The sequence below is a fragment of the Quercus robur genome, chromosome 2, assembly GCF_932294415.1.
Source record: "Quercus robur chromosome 2, dhQueRobu3.1, whole genome shotgun sequence".
NCBI classification, from domain to species: domain Eukaryota; kingdom Viridiplantae; phylum Streptophyta; class Magnoliopsida; order Fagales; family Fagaceae; genus Quercus; species Quercus robur.
Window position 1 is genome coordinate 84,339,719 of NC_065535.1, and position 18,446 is coordinate 84,358,164.

At 36.4% G+C, this 18,446-nt stretch overlaps 1 protein-coding gene across 2 annotated transcripts; it reads left to right on the forward strand.

The window, feature by feature from the left end:
* The first annotated feature begins 1,702 nt into the window (after nt 1-1,702).
* Nucleotides 1,703-7,568, forward strand: LOC126715450 (zinc finger BED domain-containing protein DAYSLEEPER-like). 2 transcript variants are annotated; one of them, XM_050416047.1, is made up of 2 exons: nt 1,703-2,128; nt 4,733-7,568. In XM_050416047.1, exon 2 carries the CDS (start codon nt 4,751-4,753, stop codon nt 7,277-7,279), a length of 2,529 nt encoding a protein of 842 aa, XP_050272004.1. In that variant the 5' UTR covers nt 1,703-2,128; nt 4,733-4,750; the 3' UTR covers nt 7,280-7,568. The 2 variants fall into 2 exon arrangements, with proteins under 2 accessions (XP_050272004.1, XP_050272005.1); XM_050416048.1 differs by having other exon boundaries at nt 4,736-7,568.
* Nucleotides 7,569-18,446: the final 10,878 nt, after the last annotated feature.

The following is an 18,446-nucleotide window of genomic DNA, read 5'->3' on the forward strand; positions in this document are numbered from 1 at the left end:
TACTCGAATTTGCTCACACCAGTTTATTTCAGTGTAATTTCACTATCATTCGGTTCATATATCAATTTGACAATGGGCCATAGTTTTTGGATCTTACGTGTGGGCTTCTTGTTGGAGCTGGAATACCTAATAGCTCCAATACTTGATGGATGAACCACCCCACAAGTCACCACTACTCTGTACTCACTACCACCGCCCAATGGCATGATGTACTATCGTGTTAGAAAATGCTCTTGACTATAGTGGTTTTTTGAATTCTTGACTTTAAATTTATTGTTGTGCATCCTAGTCTTCTAGAGAACTTAACTTCACCTTCAACTAATTTTCAACTTTGTGAGTTACAATTAATTTAATTTGTTATTGAATAAAATATTTAGAGTTCAAGTTCCGTCTACTTTAAAAATTCAATTGATATCTTGGCCTGATAATAAAGAGCAATTATTATGGAACAAATACCATAGTTTAATTCTTATCGTATCATAAAAAAAAAAAAAAAAAAAAACTAAATGTTAACTTTCACTAAAATGAATAAATATATTACTAAATTAATAATGTATTGAAATTTGAAACTTTAGTCTGAATTATTTAAGAGTAATATTCAATTTAGCAAAAGATTGGAATTTTCAAACTACTGCAATTTTTTTTCTTCTAAATATTTAATTTCATGACTAAAACATATTACTCGGATTTAGTTGAACTTGGTCTTTCTGCTGAGCAAATCAACTCCTGTATTGAGTTTTTTTTTTTTTTTTTTTTGAGAAGAAAATCCTTTATTGAGTTGACACTATGTTTCCTTAACAACAGTTAATCTCTCTCTCATATAACAATTGCTAATTGACAACCAACATTTGAAATTCTTTGCTATGAGTTGTTACAAAATTTTGACCGTCAATTATGATACTGAAGTAATTCTAATTAATTCAATTGATAAAAATTGTTATTGTTAAATGAAGAAATTAGGATTGAAACTCATCTTAAAAAAAAAAAAAAAAAAATCCTATTTTTGTAATGATTCTATGTTAAAAAAGAAGAAGCAATTATGATGGAGCAATTATATATTCCCTATCGATGATAGGAAAATATTATAATGAAACTAATATATTGGAATATGAGACCAGGTTTGAACTTTGAACCTTCATCGTACTGTTTGAAAAAGAAAACAACAAAATGAATGCAAGGATTTGAAATTTGAACCAACAACCAACCTGGTTTGGGCTGAAAATTCTTCTCATTTAAAAAGACAATAATAGCCACTAATTGCTAAGTAACCTAACACAATTCACATCATCACGGGTCAACACTCAAGATGGCCTTTCCTTACTTACTTTCCCAACCCAAGCTAAACCCTAGTTGGGTCAGATGGAATCTGAGCCTCACAAGTAGCATCTAAAAACTAAAAGTCCTACAAAGATCAAAAGGGATTCTTGGACACATGATTGGGCTTCTTTTTTCTTTTATTAAAAACAAATAATAATAAAATAAACAAATAAATTCACTCCCCCAAAAAGCAACCACTCTTTCATGTGGACCCCTTTATTGATAAATAGTAGAAGTAGTAGTAGTAGTAGTCCACTATATTCGGTGGGCTACACGCCCTACACGTACAAACCCCAAAAACAAAAACAAAAAGACCAACAAGTAAAAAACACACTCCCCAATTGTGCCTATTAAGCCAAGCCGAACCACTGGTTAAGAGAGGCTGGGCTTTGTGGTCCGAGCCTATGTAGTTATAGAAAGAGAGAGAGAGACTCAGACTCAAAGACTATGACTAAGACTATGAGTGAGTGATAGTAGTGTGTGAGAGAGCATAATAATAAGTGGTCTGGACCTCTCTCCCAAAAAGTCCAATACCCAAAAGGAAAAAAAATCATCGAGTCCTATTTTTAATCTTTCCCCCAAATTCTTATCCCCGAAAACCAAACCAAACTCAGTCCCAACCACTACCTTTCATTTCGGTCCAGTTAGCTTCTCGGGTTCTTTCCAAGCCCAATCTCTCTCTCTCTCTCTCTTTCTCACTCTGTGCAAAAACCCTAGATCTCTCGCGGCCCTTTGAAGCTCGGAGCTCCGAGCTCTCACGCTCTCTCGTCTCCGATCCTTGATTTCCTCCCCTCTCTCTCTCTCTCTTCCGGTAAAAACCCTAACCCTAATTTTTCTGCGATTGTGTCTGATATGCTTTTTGCTTTTGTTCCTCTTTGTTATTTGGGTTCAATTTCGTCTTTTCGTTGATTGATTAGCTGGGGTTGTTGATTTATTGTGTGAATTTTTGAAAGTTGCAGATATTAGAAATCGGTTTCGTTTGGGTGTTGAGGATGATGATCGGGTTGTTGTTGATTCATGATTGTGATTACTGGGTTTTTTTATTTTTGATCCGGGCTGATTTTTTTTAATTTTTTTTTTTTAATCTTGAATTTGAAGAAGCCCAAATCAAACCCTAGATCTGGTTTTGATTTTTGTTGTTGTGTTGGTACTGTTTTTAGTCTTAGCCCACTATTGCAAATTACCCATTTAACCCTGACCCTTGTGGGTTCCAATTTTACATTAGATCTAAAAAGATGGACATGATCAAAATTCAAGCGGACCGTGAGGACTCTTGAGTCTCTATGGAGGTCAAGTTGACTTTGCTCATGTTTTTGAGTGGGCCCATGTGGCCCAAGCCCAGCCCATTATTATTAAGCCATGATAGTATTATATAGTGCTGGACGTTTGTTTGAGCTTTTGAAGTTAGTGGCTCGGACACAATCTGTGTTGGACTTGGGGCGCTTTAAACTGAGAAAGCATATGTAACACAGGTTTGGTTTGCCAAACGGTTTTAGTAAAGCATACTGGGTATGTGAAACGAGTTTGTTATTGATTGTTAAGGTATATATGAGCCGTGTAACTTTCAATATATTGCACAAATCTAAGTCGTCCATGCATATGGGATAATGGGTCCAACAAAAACCCACTTGGGGTCTAGTCCATATCTACATATTTTTTTTAAGCAAGTGTAGCCATGTTCTTGTATGCTTGCATTTGTTAAAAACTTGGTTGTTCCAAAAATTGACACAGTTACAGTGTTGAACATTGAACATCACTATAAGACTATAAGTTGTCTAATGTAGAAACTTTTCGGGAACTGATAAACTGGTACAAAGTTATCTCTATTAGTTTATGCATGTTAAATTATGCAAAAATTGCTAAGATGGACTGTCTTCATCCGATGGCTTGTGACAATTAAAAAGCGTTTAGGAAATATTGAAGAAACTAATCTTGGAACAAATTTTTTTGGTGACACTCATGATATTTTCCTTTGTAAGCTGAAAGAAGAAAAGAAACTTAAACAGTTCTCAGTTGTTGTATCTCATCAAGGTTGTTTTAATTAAATTTTCCGAATGCCTTCTGGTTCATTTGTACTTCCCCCTACCCTATGTTCTCATTAACTTATGCGTTTTTTTGGACAAACATATTTGTTTTAAGAGAATGAAAAAGGGTTACAATTCAAGTACAAAAAAGATACAAAAGTACCCCTCAAAAGCTTCAAAACTTAAAAGGTCACAAGCGTTGCAAAAGAACAAACTGACATCTGCCTAGCCTTCCATTGAAATAGCAATCTTAGAACAAAAGGTTATGCTTATTTTGGCTGAGTTAAACACCATCAAATGTTCTACTATTCCTTTCCACCTGAACACACTACATGAGACAAAGTGTGGTTGTGCATTCCAAAATTTGCTATAACATTGCTGTTTAAACCACCCGGCCCAACTAGCGAGAAAGTCCCTTCTTCCCTTCTTCATGGTGTTTTTTCATTTTTGTATTTGGGGTACAGCTCCTGTACGTTAAACTAGTTGCCGATATCTGAATGGTACAAATGATTGATGGAGCAATGCTTCACAACTCCCATGCCTAGGATGCTGGGATGAGTGATGACCACTATCCATTTTTGTATTCTTTAGGCTTCTTTGTGTCCTTTGTACATGAAGTAGCCTTTTTTTAATAAAGTTATTTTTACCTATCAAAAAATAAAAAATTGTTGTTTTGTGCTGACTGGTAGAATGTATGTATACCTCATAGTCATCTCATTAGCTTATGTTTTGATGTTTCTTTATATAATGCTTCATTTTCTGCATCGATTTCTAAATTTTTTGATATCTGTAATAAATGTTTCATGTTCTCATTTATTGACATGAATTAGTATTTGTACCTTTTAATTAACATAAGCAATGGTACACGTGTGATTGTTTGTTTGTCAAATCCGAAGTTGGCTCTGACTTGTGATATCTTTAGTTTACATCTTTTTGAATGAGTTATCTTCAAAGGTAAATTTTGTCTGTTCACCATCTAGTGTAGCCCCTATGTATAAACTATTAAGTTGTTCTGTGTTCCCTTGGATTGAAGGCAAGTTGTGCTTGATCCCACCTTGCATGCAAGCACTTTCTTGGCTGTGCACATGGGAATTATCTCTTTGTGGTACTTGTTTTCAACTGTTCTTCAGATGATTTTGTCATTAACTTGGTTGTATTGTTTTAATATGTTCTCCTTAACTACTAATTACTAAGTTTTGAGCTATATAGTAACATACTCATTAGAATGGTTTCTCTAATGTTTATAGCTCTTGTTCTGTGTTAGTGTCTTCCTTGTTTTCTTTAATACAATAGCATTATCTATCCATCGATTAACTCTTTGGTTACATGCTTAACATATATACTTTCTATAGCCACGTTGCTTGTGTAATTTTGGTTTGTGCTGCTAATAGCAGGAATTCACTTTTGCAATGGCAACCCCTGACGAAGAGAAGATTGCAACGCCAGATGAGCATAAGATGGAAACTTCAGATGAGCGCACAAAATCAACCCCAGATGAGCACAAGATGGAAACTTCAGATGAGCACACAAAAGCAACCCCAGATGAGCAGACAATGACAACCCCAGATGAGCATACCTTGACAACTGAGCAAACACTAGCAACCCAAAATGATCACACAATCTCAAATGAGCACACAATGGAAATGTCAAATGAACACACAGTGACAATCTCAAATGAGCACACAATGGCAAACCCAGATGAGCACGCAATGATAATCTCAAATGATCACACAATGGCAGCCCCAGATGAGCACACAATGGTAATATCAAACGATCACACAATGGCGAACCCAGATGAGCACGCGTTGGTCATCTCAAATGATCACACAATGGTGACCCCAGATGAGCAAGCTTTGGTAATCTCAAATGAGCACACAATGGAAACCGATTTTGAGCATACAATGGCAACCCCAGATGAAAACAAGATGATAACAACCACCCCAGAAGTGAACAATGAGCTTCCAAATTCAGAAACACAGCCTAACAAGCGGAGGAAAAAGAAGTCCATAGTATGGGAGCACTTCACCATAGAAAATGTTAGTGCTGGATGTAGGCGGGCATGCTGTAAGCAATGCAAACAAAGTTTTGCATATAGTACAGGTTCTAAAGTTGCTGGTACCAGCCACCTGAAACGCCACATTGCCAAGGGGACCTGCCCAGCGCTTCTACGTAACCAGGGGCAGAATCAACAAAGCCCATATACCCCGCGATCGAGGGTGGGGGGAAGTGGCAGCGCTACTGATCCACCAAAACGACGTTACAGAAGCCCTAGCTCGCCCTACATCACATTTGATCAGGATCGTTGCCGCAATGAGATTGCTAGGATGATCATCATGCACGACTACCCACTTCACATGGTTGAACATCCTGGATTTCTAGCTTTTGTTCAGAATCTTCAGCCCCGATTCAACATGGTGAGTTTCAATACTGTCCAAGGGGATTGTGTTGCAACTTACTTAATGGAAAAGCAAAGCCTTGTGAAGTTTATTGAGGGCATGCCTGGACGTGTTTGCCTTACACTGGATACGTGGACTTCAAGCCAAACAGTAGGTTATGTGTTCATAACTGGACACTTCATTGATAGTGATTGGAAGTCACACAGGCGGATTCTCAATGTCATAATGGAGCCATATCCTGATTCAGACACTGCCCTTAGTCATGCAGTTGCTGCTTGCCTTTCTGATTGGAGTTTGGAGAGCAAGTTATTTTCTCTCACTTTTAGTCAGTCACTGAGTGAAGCTGCTCTTGAGACTCTTAGGCCTCTTCTCGCAATTAAGAACCCACTTATCCTCAATGGTCAATTATTGGTTGGTAATTGCATTGCCCGTACCTTCAGCAGCGTGGCAAAAGATGTGTTAGGATCCGGGGAAGAAATAATCAAGAAAATCCGGGACAGTGTAAAGTATGTGAAGACATCAGAATCCCATGAGGAAAAGTTTTTTGAGCTCAAAAGACAGCTTCAAGTCCCCAGTGAAAGGAGCCTATGTCTTGACGATCAATCTCAATGGAATACAACATATCAAATGCTGGTGGCTGCTTCTGAGTTAAAGGAAGTGTTTTCTTGTTTGGATACTTCTGACCCTGATTACAAGGAAGCCCCATCTATGGAAGATTGGAAGCAGGTTGAGACCCTCTGTACATACTTGAAACTTCTCTTTGAAGCAGCAAGCATCCTTACGTACACAACTAATCCAACAGCAATTACATTCTTTCATGAAGTGTGGAAGATTCAGACAGAACTGGTTCGTGCAGTTATGAGCGAGGATCCCTTTGTCAGCAACGTTGCTAGAATAATGCTAGAAAAAACTGAAAAATACTGGAAGGATTGCAGCCTGGTTTTGGCAATTGCCGTAGTTATGGATCCCCGTTTCAAGATGAAGCTTGTTGAGTTCAGTTTCACTAAAATCTATGGTGAAGATGCCCCCACATATATCAAGATTGTTGATGATGGAATTCATGAACTCTTTCATGAATACGTGACACTTCCTTTGCCTCTGACCCCAACTTATGCAGACGAAGGAAATGCTGGAAGCAACATTAAGCAAGAAGAATCCCAGGGTGGAACTCTCCTGTCTGACAATGGACTCACAGATTTTGATGTATACATCATGGAGACTACTAGCCAACAGATGAAATCGGAGTTGGATCAGTATTTGGAAGAGTCTTTGTTGCCTCGTGTGCAGGATTTTGATGTATTAGGTTGGTGGAAGCTAAACAAGATGAAGTACCCAACTCTTTCAAAGATGGCTCGTGATATTTTGTCCATTCCAGTATCTACTACTGGTCCTGACTCTGTATTTGATATGACAAGCAAGGAGATGGATCGATATCGAAGTTCTCTACGACCTGAGACGGTGGAAGCCCTTATATGTGCTAAGGATTGGATGCAGTATGGATCTTCAGAAGCTTCAAACGCTCTTGTGAGAATGGAATATTAGATTCTAGGTTTTTCACTTCTGTCACATTGTGTCTTGTATGATGGTAGGTTGTTGCCATATTGTCTAGTTTCAAATTCGCCATTAGGTCTAGCAATTTGTACCATTCTAAGAATAGTTTGGGTGCTTGGACATATAATTAATTTAGCTTCTAGTTTTAGCTTCAGTTCCATCAGTATCAGAGTTTGCTGCGTGATAGCTCCTAGTCCAAGAAACGCTGATGTACAATATGCTGAATGTGCATTCCCAATAGCTTCCATTTTGATTAAGCACTGCATAATTTTGGATTTCATTTAGGATTCAGTTTCGAATTTGATGGTCTTTCTGTACATTCATCTTTGGCTGCTGTGTGGGAGTGCATTGTCTGTAACCAGTGGTAGCTAGCCTAAGCTTACTCTGGTTAGAACTTCGGCCAAGACAAGCAAGCGTTATTCACAATGAGCTATTTACTTCTTTTTTCTTTTTCTTTTTGGGAAATAAATGACATTGAGTTGCTTTTTCCTTCTGAATGATAGCTGTAGTGCTAAACTTCGAATTTAATAACCTAAGTGAAGCTAGTTGAAGAATCACTTATTACATTTGTATACTCGGGTTTGGCTTGCCTTCAATACTTTTTTAACTGGAATTTCCTTTTATTTTAATGAGAAGTTGTCACATCATTCACTAACTAAATAAAATGTGAAAATTAAAATTCATTACCACTTACTCTTATATATTTAAAATAAAAGAACATGTCCAGTTAAAAAAATACTGAAAATAAGTCAAACTCAATAATCTACATGCCATGTAAAGGATTGATATTCTTGGACCAACAATTCATTGATAAGGTATATAAATGTATAATTACTCCTTGGTAACTTACATGGTCAGGCTACTAACTTGAGGCCAAGTCTTTCACGAGAGCATTGAATTTTGGTTACAAATCCTAACTTGGTGTCACATGGTCAATTTTTTTCTCAAATTTTCTACTTGTAATGGCCTTAAGTTCCAGACTTAGTCTCAGCCAACACCACACACATTCACTGCAGGAACCTCAAGAACAAATTATTAGGGACACACACTTACACAACACACACTATGTTTACAGGGAACTCACCCCTAACATTTATTACTTAATCTCAAGTACAAAGGAAACCCTTACAAGTTTGGAAAAATACATAGAATTCTCTCTACGGCAATTATCTAATCTGTTGTTGACACCCCCAACAACATTAGGGTCATATACACAGAAATAACTACTAATACTATGGCAGTTACTGTCTAGTAACTGTCTGTGATGATGTCGAAAATCGTCAGTAAGCTGCACAATACTCACGTGCTCAAAACAAGGCTTGCGAAACAACAAAAAAGAAATCCTAGGAGAGTACCGGTGTAGTACCGGCCAAAGACCCTCCGAAAGTTAAGTTAGAGAATTTTTTCACAACTCTAGAATGCTAGAACTGGAGTGAATTATGCATACCTTGGTTTGTGAGGGTCTTGGGGTATTAATAATAGTGTAGGGTTGACATCCATGCTTTGGTTAAGAAGGTATTTCCTTGTAGGAGAGATCCTCTTTAATTTGCGTATTTTGCGAAGTTCTTTCCTTATAGGACTTTCTTGATTAAGGTTAAGCATGGTGCACATAATATTTCCTTATATGCTTATGCGTGTAAGCCAAGCAAGGCCATGTTAGACTCGTTAGAGGTTCTATTATTCCCTTCAGCTTCCTTCTGTCGGCTTCTTACCTTCATCTACACATTCCAGTAGTCACCTTTAGGTGTTTAACTCCCCAAAGGTGAAGTCGTCAGCTTTTAGGTAGGGTCGTCAACCTTATCTTTGTCGTTGCTCATGCTTATGGACATATGGGTGAGGCTAACAAGTTCATTAGGGCCGACACCTGTGCCTAATATGGACGAGTTTATCAATTCTACAAAACTTCCCTTATCAGTCTAGATCTTGGACAATTTGCCACTTATGGTCTAATTTAGGACACCTTGAATTGCTATTGTCTTGGTTTCTTATCCATGTTTTCAACCCTACACAGTAGATTTGAATGTTAGGAAAACTAGAAATTGTCTTGATAATTGCTTGGTAACTGCTCCTGCACATCAGCACATACACAACCTATGTCTCAGTAGATCATGGGGCTTTTGCCCACCACTCAACAGTCTACACAGCATTTAAATAAACATTTTGGGATGCTTGGTCTATGCCTAAGCCATCCCCCATCGATTAACATAGCCTACACAACATTCCCACATGTAGCAGCACACACACAAGGTAACTGTCATCAGCCCACTAGCATTTGTCCATGCACTAGGTTAGCACCCACTAGCCCATGCCTTGCACACAACATCTAATTACACATCATCATGGCAACCCAGCCCAACCTTGCACACAAGTCACCAAGCCCACACACAAGCAACTAGCCATCAAGCCACCAATGTCATGCACATCACTCAAAGTTTGACACCACCTGCTGCCACCCATCTTAAAACCAACTTTGCCCACCATAACCCCACTTTACCATGGCCTTGGGGCATCATATGGAGCAAGGTGTCTCCACATATTGCCCCTTCACACTGCTCATCAATCCAACTCAAATAAGGAAGCTGGACATGTCCCCTTTAAAGAGTTGTTAGGAGCATTACTAATCTAGCATGAGAAACCATCAATGTGTTGAGAAAACATAAAGCCATGTGACTAGCCTAATGTTGTCCAAGCACCATCATTTCCCATGCCATCATTAGCAACAAGTAAATCTCCTAACACATGGGGAGGTTATATTGTTAACCATGAACTTAGGGATTCTCTAAAGCCATTGGTATTTCATCCAGATAGGGATTGAGAAGCAGTATATGGGCATTACTGTTAACCTTATTGCTAATATAGCTTTGATCTAGATTTCTAAATCCTAATAGACTTTTTTTTTTTAGGTTTAGATTTCTATGATCCTATTTCCACCCTTGATTTAGCTGATGACTAATTATGTTAGTATAAGCTGACAAAATTGCTAAAACCATTGTTGATGAAAGACTCGTTAGAAGAACTACTTTCAGCTACTTTTGATAGATGTGAAATGAATAGCAAAAGTTTGGTTTATGTGAAATGAACTTTCCGGATGCTCTCCACTATGCAAATAATGCCAAGTTACTTTTCTACTTTCGACTACTTTTAGATGACAAATGAATAGTAAAAGCTAATTCTTGCTACTATGCAAATAGTATTGATTCCTATTGCTCCCCACAAGGGTTGATTCCCCCTGCTCCCCACTATGCAAATAATGCTTATTTTGCCTATATATAAAGCAAAAATGGTGAGAAGATCCTAATATAAAAATTGTAGTTTGGATGGAAAGTGTTCTATCTGATATATTTCCTTTTGTTTTGGCTGATTTACCAGCAAGTTAATAAAATTGCCAGACTGATTTGATTCTAAAAATATAATTATAAAAAAATAAAATTAAATAAAATGATAAATACATTTATTTTGTTATATTAATCATTTTAAGTGATGCATTGATTATTTAAGTATAATGAAACTTTGATGTCATTTTTCTAAAATTTATATGAGTAACAACTGATTTAAATAATGGTATTTTTTATTAAATTTTGTTGTTTTAACAACAATTGAAAGAAAGTCCAACAAAAGAAAAAAAAAATAGCACAATCAAGAATGTAAAAAAGTAATTGAAAGATATTTACATTTTTATTTTATCAAACCAATATTTTTTGCATTTTTTAGTAGGCATGAAACATGTGTATATACATCAATCACTATATCATGAAATTTTAAATTTGTAAGCACATATAGAATGATTAAATCAATATTGGAGGAAACTAATAACAAATGACACTGCATAAAGTTCAAAAACTTTACTATTTCCCACAAGTTTTAAACAATATGTCAACCTTCAATTTGCCTAGAATTATGAAATCTAAGACGTACTCTAGGCTAAAAGTTAAAATGAATATACTCAACACCATATTCATGAAAAATGAAAGGTTATTGTCATTTTTAATTTTAATTTTTTTGATAAGTAAAATGATATATTAATATAAAGGAAAGGGAGGCCCAGGCCCTAAAAAAGGCAGAGACAACAATGGGAGAACCAATCCATCAACTTCTTTACAAAAGACCCACAAAGGGATGGAAAAGATGGGTTGGAGTCCACAATTTGGAGAAATACATGCCCAACGGGATGATCTATAACAAAAAGAGAATTCTATAATAGAAAACTAAGGAAAAAGGTTGCGGATGTCTAAGATAATGGAAGAGATTTTCCATGGAGGATCAGAAAATGAGCAAACTATAGACTCAATGACAACCTTAGCATTGATTTCAAAAATCACAAACTTGAAACCAAGATTTATTGATGTGGACATAGCAAGGCAACTTTGACTTTGCCCCAAACAAGGGATTGAGAAAGTTCCTTTGCTATACAAACTGAGATAATAGTACCAATAAGATCATGGCCAACAATAGTCATGAATGTTGCATTTGGTCTAATGGCAGCATCAAAATTGAATTTGATCCAACCTGTTAGTAGGGGCATCATTGAGAGGCAAGGGAGCATATATGGATAGCCATGCTTCAGAGTGGGATTTAAAGGATCTATTGGTATCAATAGCAAGCCGATTAAGAGGGTTGGAAAGGTCTTCGAAAATCAGTATGTTTTTGCTCCACTAGATTCGGTCACATGTTATTGCAGCTAATAAGGAGAAAGATGGGCCAATTGATGGGTAGAGAACAAGGAGACTTAAAGAATTTAGGATGGACTTAACCCATTCAGATGCTAACTTTGGTGGGATGGAAGATAGATTGATGGGATACTTGTGTGCCTCCATACAATAATGGTAAAAGACATTCAAACAAAACATGGACTACCGATTCTTGAGGATGGTGACACTAGGGATAGAATGAATCCAACCCAGCAATTCTTCGAGCTACGAATTCTCTAGTGTGGAGAACATCCCATGCAATTTTCTAAATGTAATATTTAAGTCTTTCATTGAACCCATAATTTCTTCCATTCAACAGCGATAAGGGGACTAGAATTTGAGAATCTGGCATTTGGTCAACTAGGTAAGCTGACTTGACAAAAAATTTGCCACTTGGACATTTTGCCCAAATAATGGAATCTGCAATTGAAGTGAAGGGAATGTTGATTTGTTGAATGGAATGGGCTATTTCATGGTCAAAGAGGTTGTGGAGAAGAGCTCGGTTCCACTGTCTAGTTTCAGGAACAATTAGTTCAGATACCAATTTTTGGTCTGGCAGCAAGGTTATGGGAGTTGGGGTGAATGATGGAATTGAGGGAATCCAATCTATGGAGAGAGCCACCACTAAGGGAATCCATTGTCATTTTTAATTAAGATAGCCTAAATCAAATAACATGAGTTGGAAGTTTTAGATCAAATGCTACCTCTTTAAACTCAAATCCAATCTCATTAAATGGATGCATGTTAGAGCCCTCAATTAGCATGACTTTTATCATTGTTCTTCTTTGGACAGCCATTTAGCAAATTCAAGATTTTGACTTTTATATATTTATATGGATGAATAAAGAACTTTATTTCAAAGACACTAAAATGAATAAACAACTTAAGCTTGCAAGGTCAGAACCAAGCAACCCAAATAATAGTTCTACCTAACAAAACAACAAACTTAACAGCTACATACTGAATCTACCACCAATAAACCCATACAAACAAAACAAAATTTGTAGATGGATATGATATATATAGAGCCATTGAACAACACACCTGGATACTTATATGAAGTGTTCACTGCTATTGTGCTTCCTCTTGTTAACTATTTCTCCAAAGTTTGAGAAGTCCAATGTCTGAGCCACAATGTTCACAATGTAGCTTCACGAGAAACATATTTGTCTTGTTACATCCACCTAGTGGCATCAAGCTAGTCACTTCATTAACCCCAATTTTGGACAAAAATCCAGTGGCCTTCCTCTGGCCCTCCATGACTTGAACAGCACATAACTGACAAAAAGCTTCTAGTTCCTTAGGGTCTTTCCAGTCAGCTCTTTCATCATGACTACCACCGTCCATCGATTTCTTCTGCTTAATTTTGCTACAACTTTCTTCTCTACTCATTGAGGCATTTAAACAAACAGTTTAGGTGCATATCATAATCAGTTAGGCATGCCCATATGAAAAATGCAAAGTAAACTCACATATATCCAAATACAACAGAGGTAGTAAGAGAAACAATGGTATTACACGAAGGATCAATAAACCCACATGCTAGAGTCATGGAAAACACAACAGAGAACCACACATAGACGTTGAACACAAAAACCACACACAAACGGTTAAACACAAAAAACCATAGATTGATAAAGCCTCATGGTAAACAACTTACCCATGAATGCAGAGACCCACAGTGGTGGCAAGGATGTCCCAAGCGGAGAGAAGGTGAGCTCGAGCGTTTGTTGAACAAAGGGGATCTTTTCTTTTGGTTCTGCATAATTGGTTTGTTTTCATCAACTGGTGTGCCTGTTTTGATAGCTTTGTGGTTGGTGGGTAGGTGAAAGACATTGAAGAGGATTCGAACAGAGCATTGAAGGGGATTGAAAGCATTTTGCCACTGGTAGTTTAAAGAAAAAGTAGAAAGGTGAAGAGAATGGAAATAGCCGTTTGGATTGAATTGCGCACCATTTTGATGATTTGATTCTCTAAGCTTCTTGTGCGATGAACAGCACACTCCAAAGCCATGAACAGTATGCGCAAGAGGCTTGTGCATTTATTGTTTCAGCTCTTGGAATGAAACGGTGCGTAGAGATTAAACGGTGTCCATGAACAGTGTTTCACACGCGTTTGGATTAAATGAAACGGTGCGTATAGAGAAAACTTGCATTTCAGCCTTGCGTTTCCTCAGCTTCAACGTGCACGTGGGTCCCAGCAATAAACATTGTTGCAAAACGTAAACGTCGGATTAAGTTGAATCCAAACGGGTACATAGTTTAAATTGTACAACACACTACTGGAAAAAAAGAAAAATTTGTTTATTATTATTGAAACCTAACTCTGTGTCACGCACTCCCATTTAATTTTTAAAATTTTTGTACTAAGTAAGTTAATTCAACACAAATTACGAGGAGCCCAGTATAAATTAATCATAAAAAATCTCAATCATAAATCTAGCTTTATATCTAAAATTAGAAGAAAAGTGAGTTTGAAGGATTTTGCTTTTCGATGCTGAAGGGGACGAAAACCAAGGATGATGGATCCGTTTAAATAAACCTAACAGTACTGAATTAGTGAGCCGTCGGGAATAAGGCAGCAAATGGAGCGATGGACGAATAGACCACATGACAGATGGGCCCTCTCCATAATAGACAGGTAGCCCTTCTACACAGACGGATTCTAGGTTCTTGAGCCCAAGGACAACAGATACCAAGGCCACGTGACACTCACATAACTTGGGTAAACCCTACATGGAAATATCTTGCACCTCACGATTAACCCTAATTGAGGGAATCCCAACATGGAAAGAATCCTGCTATATACGCACATTTATGGGGGATCTTCCTCATAAGGAAAACATCTTCCTATGCAAGAGACGAAGGTTGGTTCCACACTATTATAAAAACCCACAACCCTCAGAAATCAAGGTATGCATAATTGACTTAGTTCTGGCACTTTAGAGTTGTGAGAAGATTTCTAACTTAACTTTCGAAGGGTCTTTGGCCGATAGCACACTAGTACTCTCCTAAGATCTTCTTGTTCTGTGTTATGCAAGTATTGTCTTAAGTACGTGAGGATTGTGTGACTTACTGATGATTTTCAGCATCATCAGATGTCATTTGTTTGTTTACCTAAATATAATTCAAATTTATTAACTTCTTACATAATACGATGAATAGTTCATTATTTATTAGGTAGAAACTTATATAAGTATATATATGACATGTGTGTTATGTCAATGCATATGCACAAGATTCTAAACTGTACTAAGTATTGTTTGAAATGCATAACCATTCTCTGAACTTTTTCAAGAATTTAAAATGGAGCATAATTATAGGGAAGCTTTAAAGCTTGTAGACAAGTAGAAGATGTTGTAATCCACTAAACATCACCTACGGGTGGTTTTTTTTTTTTTTTTTGTTGCACTTGACAACTTTGATGTAATGCAATCACCCTATTAATCAATTACTTCTATGATAAATTAAAATGATAAAATTTAGATATAATCCCTTATATTAATATTATGAAAAACACAAAAACACTCATTTTTCTCTCCCTTTTAAGTGTGTATTTGTTTCTATAAAAAATACAATTCCTTATGTATTTCTTAAATAAAATAAAATAATCTAGGTAGTGTTCCTAAACTACCCATTTTAAAAATCAGTCACCTGTCTAATGTTTTTGAAACCGAATTATCATTCAAAGCAAGAAAGAACCATACAAATCTCAAAGAAAATCAGCTCCTATGTCTGGCTGTCTGCATTGGTTTCGACCCATGTTTTCACTTTTCTCGATCTTTTTGCATGTTGGGCCAGTTCAGTCCAATGAGTTCATGGGCTATTTGCCTATTTTTGTTGCTTGCCACTTCTTGCTTACGTGTCACCAGGGGCGGAGCCACATAGTGGCTTGGGGGGGCCGTGGCCCCTGCAAATTTTTTTTTTTCCCATTAGACTATGAAGAAAAAGTAATTAGGCCCCCCCAACATTACACAGCCGGCCCCCCCACCCATTTCTCACAAATTCTCCCAGCCCTCAATCAAAAATTAGTAACACCATCAAATTAAAAAAAAAAAAAAAAAAAAAATCTGTAATCTGTTCTACTTTCAAGCCAAAAAAAAAAAAAAAAAACCCAAAAAAAATTTGAACTAAAATATGAAAAAAAAATATATATATATATTTATATATATATATATATATATATATAAAACAAAACCAAGCCCAGTAGCCCACGGCAAGCGAAGCCCACGGCGAGCCCATTACAGGTAGCTCGCTCACGGCAAGCCCACAGATTCTCAATCAAAAAAAAAAAAAAAAAAAAATATATATATATATATATATATATATATACAGAGAATGAGAAATCGAACCCATCACGTCGCTGGCGCCTGCAAAAATCCCATCACGTCGCGTCGTCGCTGGCAGAGATCAAACCCCATTACCCAATACAAAAGCAAACCAAAATCAGAACTTAGCAAACCAAACACACTAACACAGAGGATAGAGCACAGAGGTGTTTATCAAAAAAAAAAAAAATCCCCCATACACAAACCAAAACCAAACCCAGTAACCCACGGACGGTCACGTCGCCGTCGTCGTCGCCGCAGCGAGCTCGTCGTCGTCGTCGTCGCAACGGTCGCCTCTCATCGCAGATCAACATCGACATCGTAGACGGTAGATCGGTCATCGGCATTTGGCTCATCGCTCTGCCGTCTGCGCATCTGCCTCTACGCCGGTGAGCCGTGAGCGGTGCTCGTCAACCTCGTTGCTTCCTCCGCCTCCGGCAGTCCGGCCTCCCTCAAGGTTTTTCTCTCTAACTCTCTCTCTCTCTCTCTTTATCTCACTGAATGAGTATATGACTGAATAAACTTATAAGTTATAAAGAATGGAATGAACTTATAAATGAAAGTATGAAACTCAGCATCTTTTTTTTTTTTTTTTTTTTTTTTTTTTATGTGGAACTGTGAGTGTGTGAGAATCTGATTGGCTGACTTTAACTTTTTTTTTTTTTTTTTTTCCTGTTTTTGTTTTTTTAAATTTGGTTGTCCTGTGCTCCTTGCATCTTACACGCTCACACACCTGCACTCATAACAATATATATATATATATATATATTTTTTTTTTTTTGGGTCCTGTTGTACAACCACAACCATGTTTGTGTTGTGTGTTCTGTGTTGTGTGTTTGTGTGTTATAAGTGTTTTTGTTTTTGGTGGGTCAGTGGGTGTGTTTGTGTGTTGGGTTGGGCTTGTTGGTGGGTGTGTTTGTGTGTTGTGTGTTCACATGTTACCCAAGTTTCAATTTTGGAAGTTTCAATTTTGGAATTGAAACTTGGAAAAAAACAATTTAAAAAAATTTTGAAAATCATATAATATAAATAATATCGGTTTTTTTTTTGTTTTTTTGTTTAAAGGACTTCACCATCCAACTTTTATTGATTAATATTATTTTAGTTGCAGTCCATTAGCTAATGGATACAATAGATAGTTAATTAGTTACAGTATCACTATTATACTATAATTAGTTAATTGTATAATTAATGACAAATAAATTAAAGCAATATAGTTTATTGTTACGCTAAACAACATTAATTAAAGCTATATAATTAAATTAACCAATACATTATAAAAGACAAATTAATTAAATTATTTTTGTTTTTGTTTGAGGGGTTATTATTAATTAAAGTTGTATTAAAAATGGGTTGACTGTTTAAATTATAGTGGAAATTTTGTTTTTTTCTTGAGTATGAATAACATTCATATAATTAAGTAAAAATTTCTAATTAAAATTTTATTTTTTAAAATTTTTTTCAGGTTAATTTTTGAGTCATATTCTTAAAGCTAAAAGAATTATGAACAAACGAAAAACAATTGATGCATTCTTTAAGAAACAAGACGTTAGCAATTTAGAAATTAGGACACCTATGGCTGTAGAAACAAATGTTAATACTTCAATGCCTGATGAACATCCCTCCAAATGTCCAAAACTTCAATTTGAAGAGATAGATCGTGATCCAGGATCATATAAACAAATATGTGAATTTCCTGTCGACAAACAAGATGAAATCCAACAAGCTTATATCGAAAAAGGTCTATATCAACATAAAGATATAAATTATCCATACAATGATGATACTCATCGTCATCGATTTCAACCTTCATGGTTTAATTCACATAAGGATATAAAAGCCGTTTTTTTTTTGTGTGATTAGAGTTTTGTCTTCTTGTTGTTTTTGAGAAAGAAAAACACTGTAACCGCACATTGTAATTTTCTTTTATAATAGTGAAATCCCTGCAACTTTGTGGACGTAGGCAAATTACCGAACCACGTAAATACTGTCTTGTGCGTGTGATTGTTTTTCTTTTGGCGTTTTCTTTTCTCTATTTTTTTGTTTCTCACATGTTTGAAATTTCGGTTGAATTCCCAACATGTTCAAGTATATGATGATATATGAAAGTTGATAATTTTGTATCTAATAGACTTAAGAATTA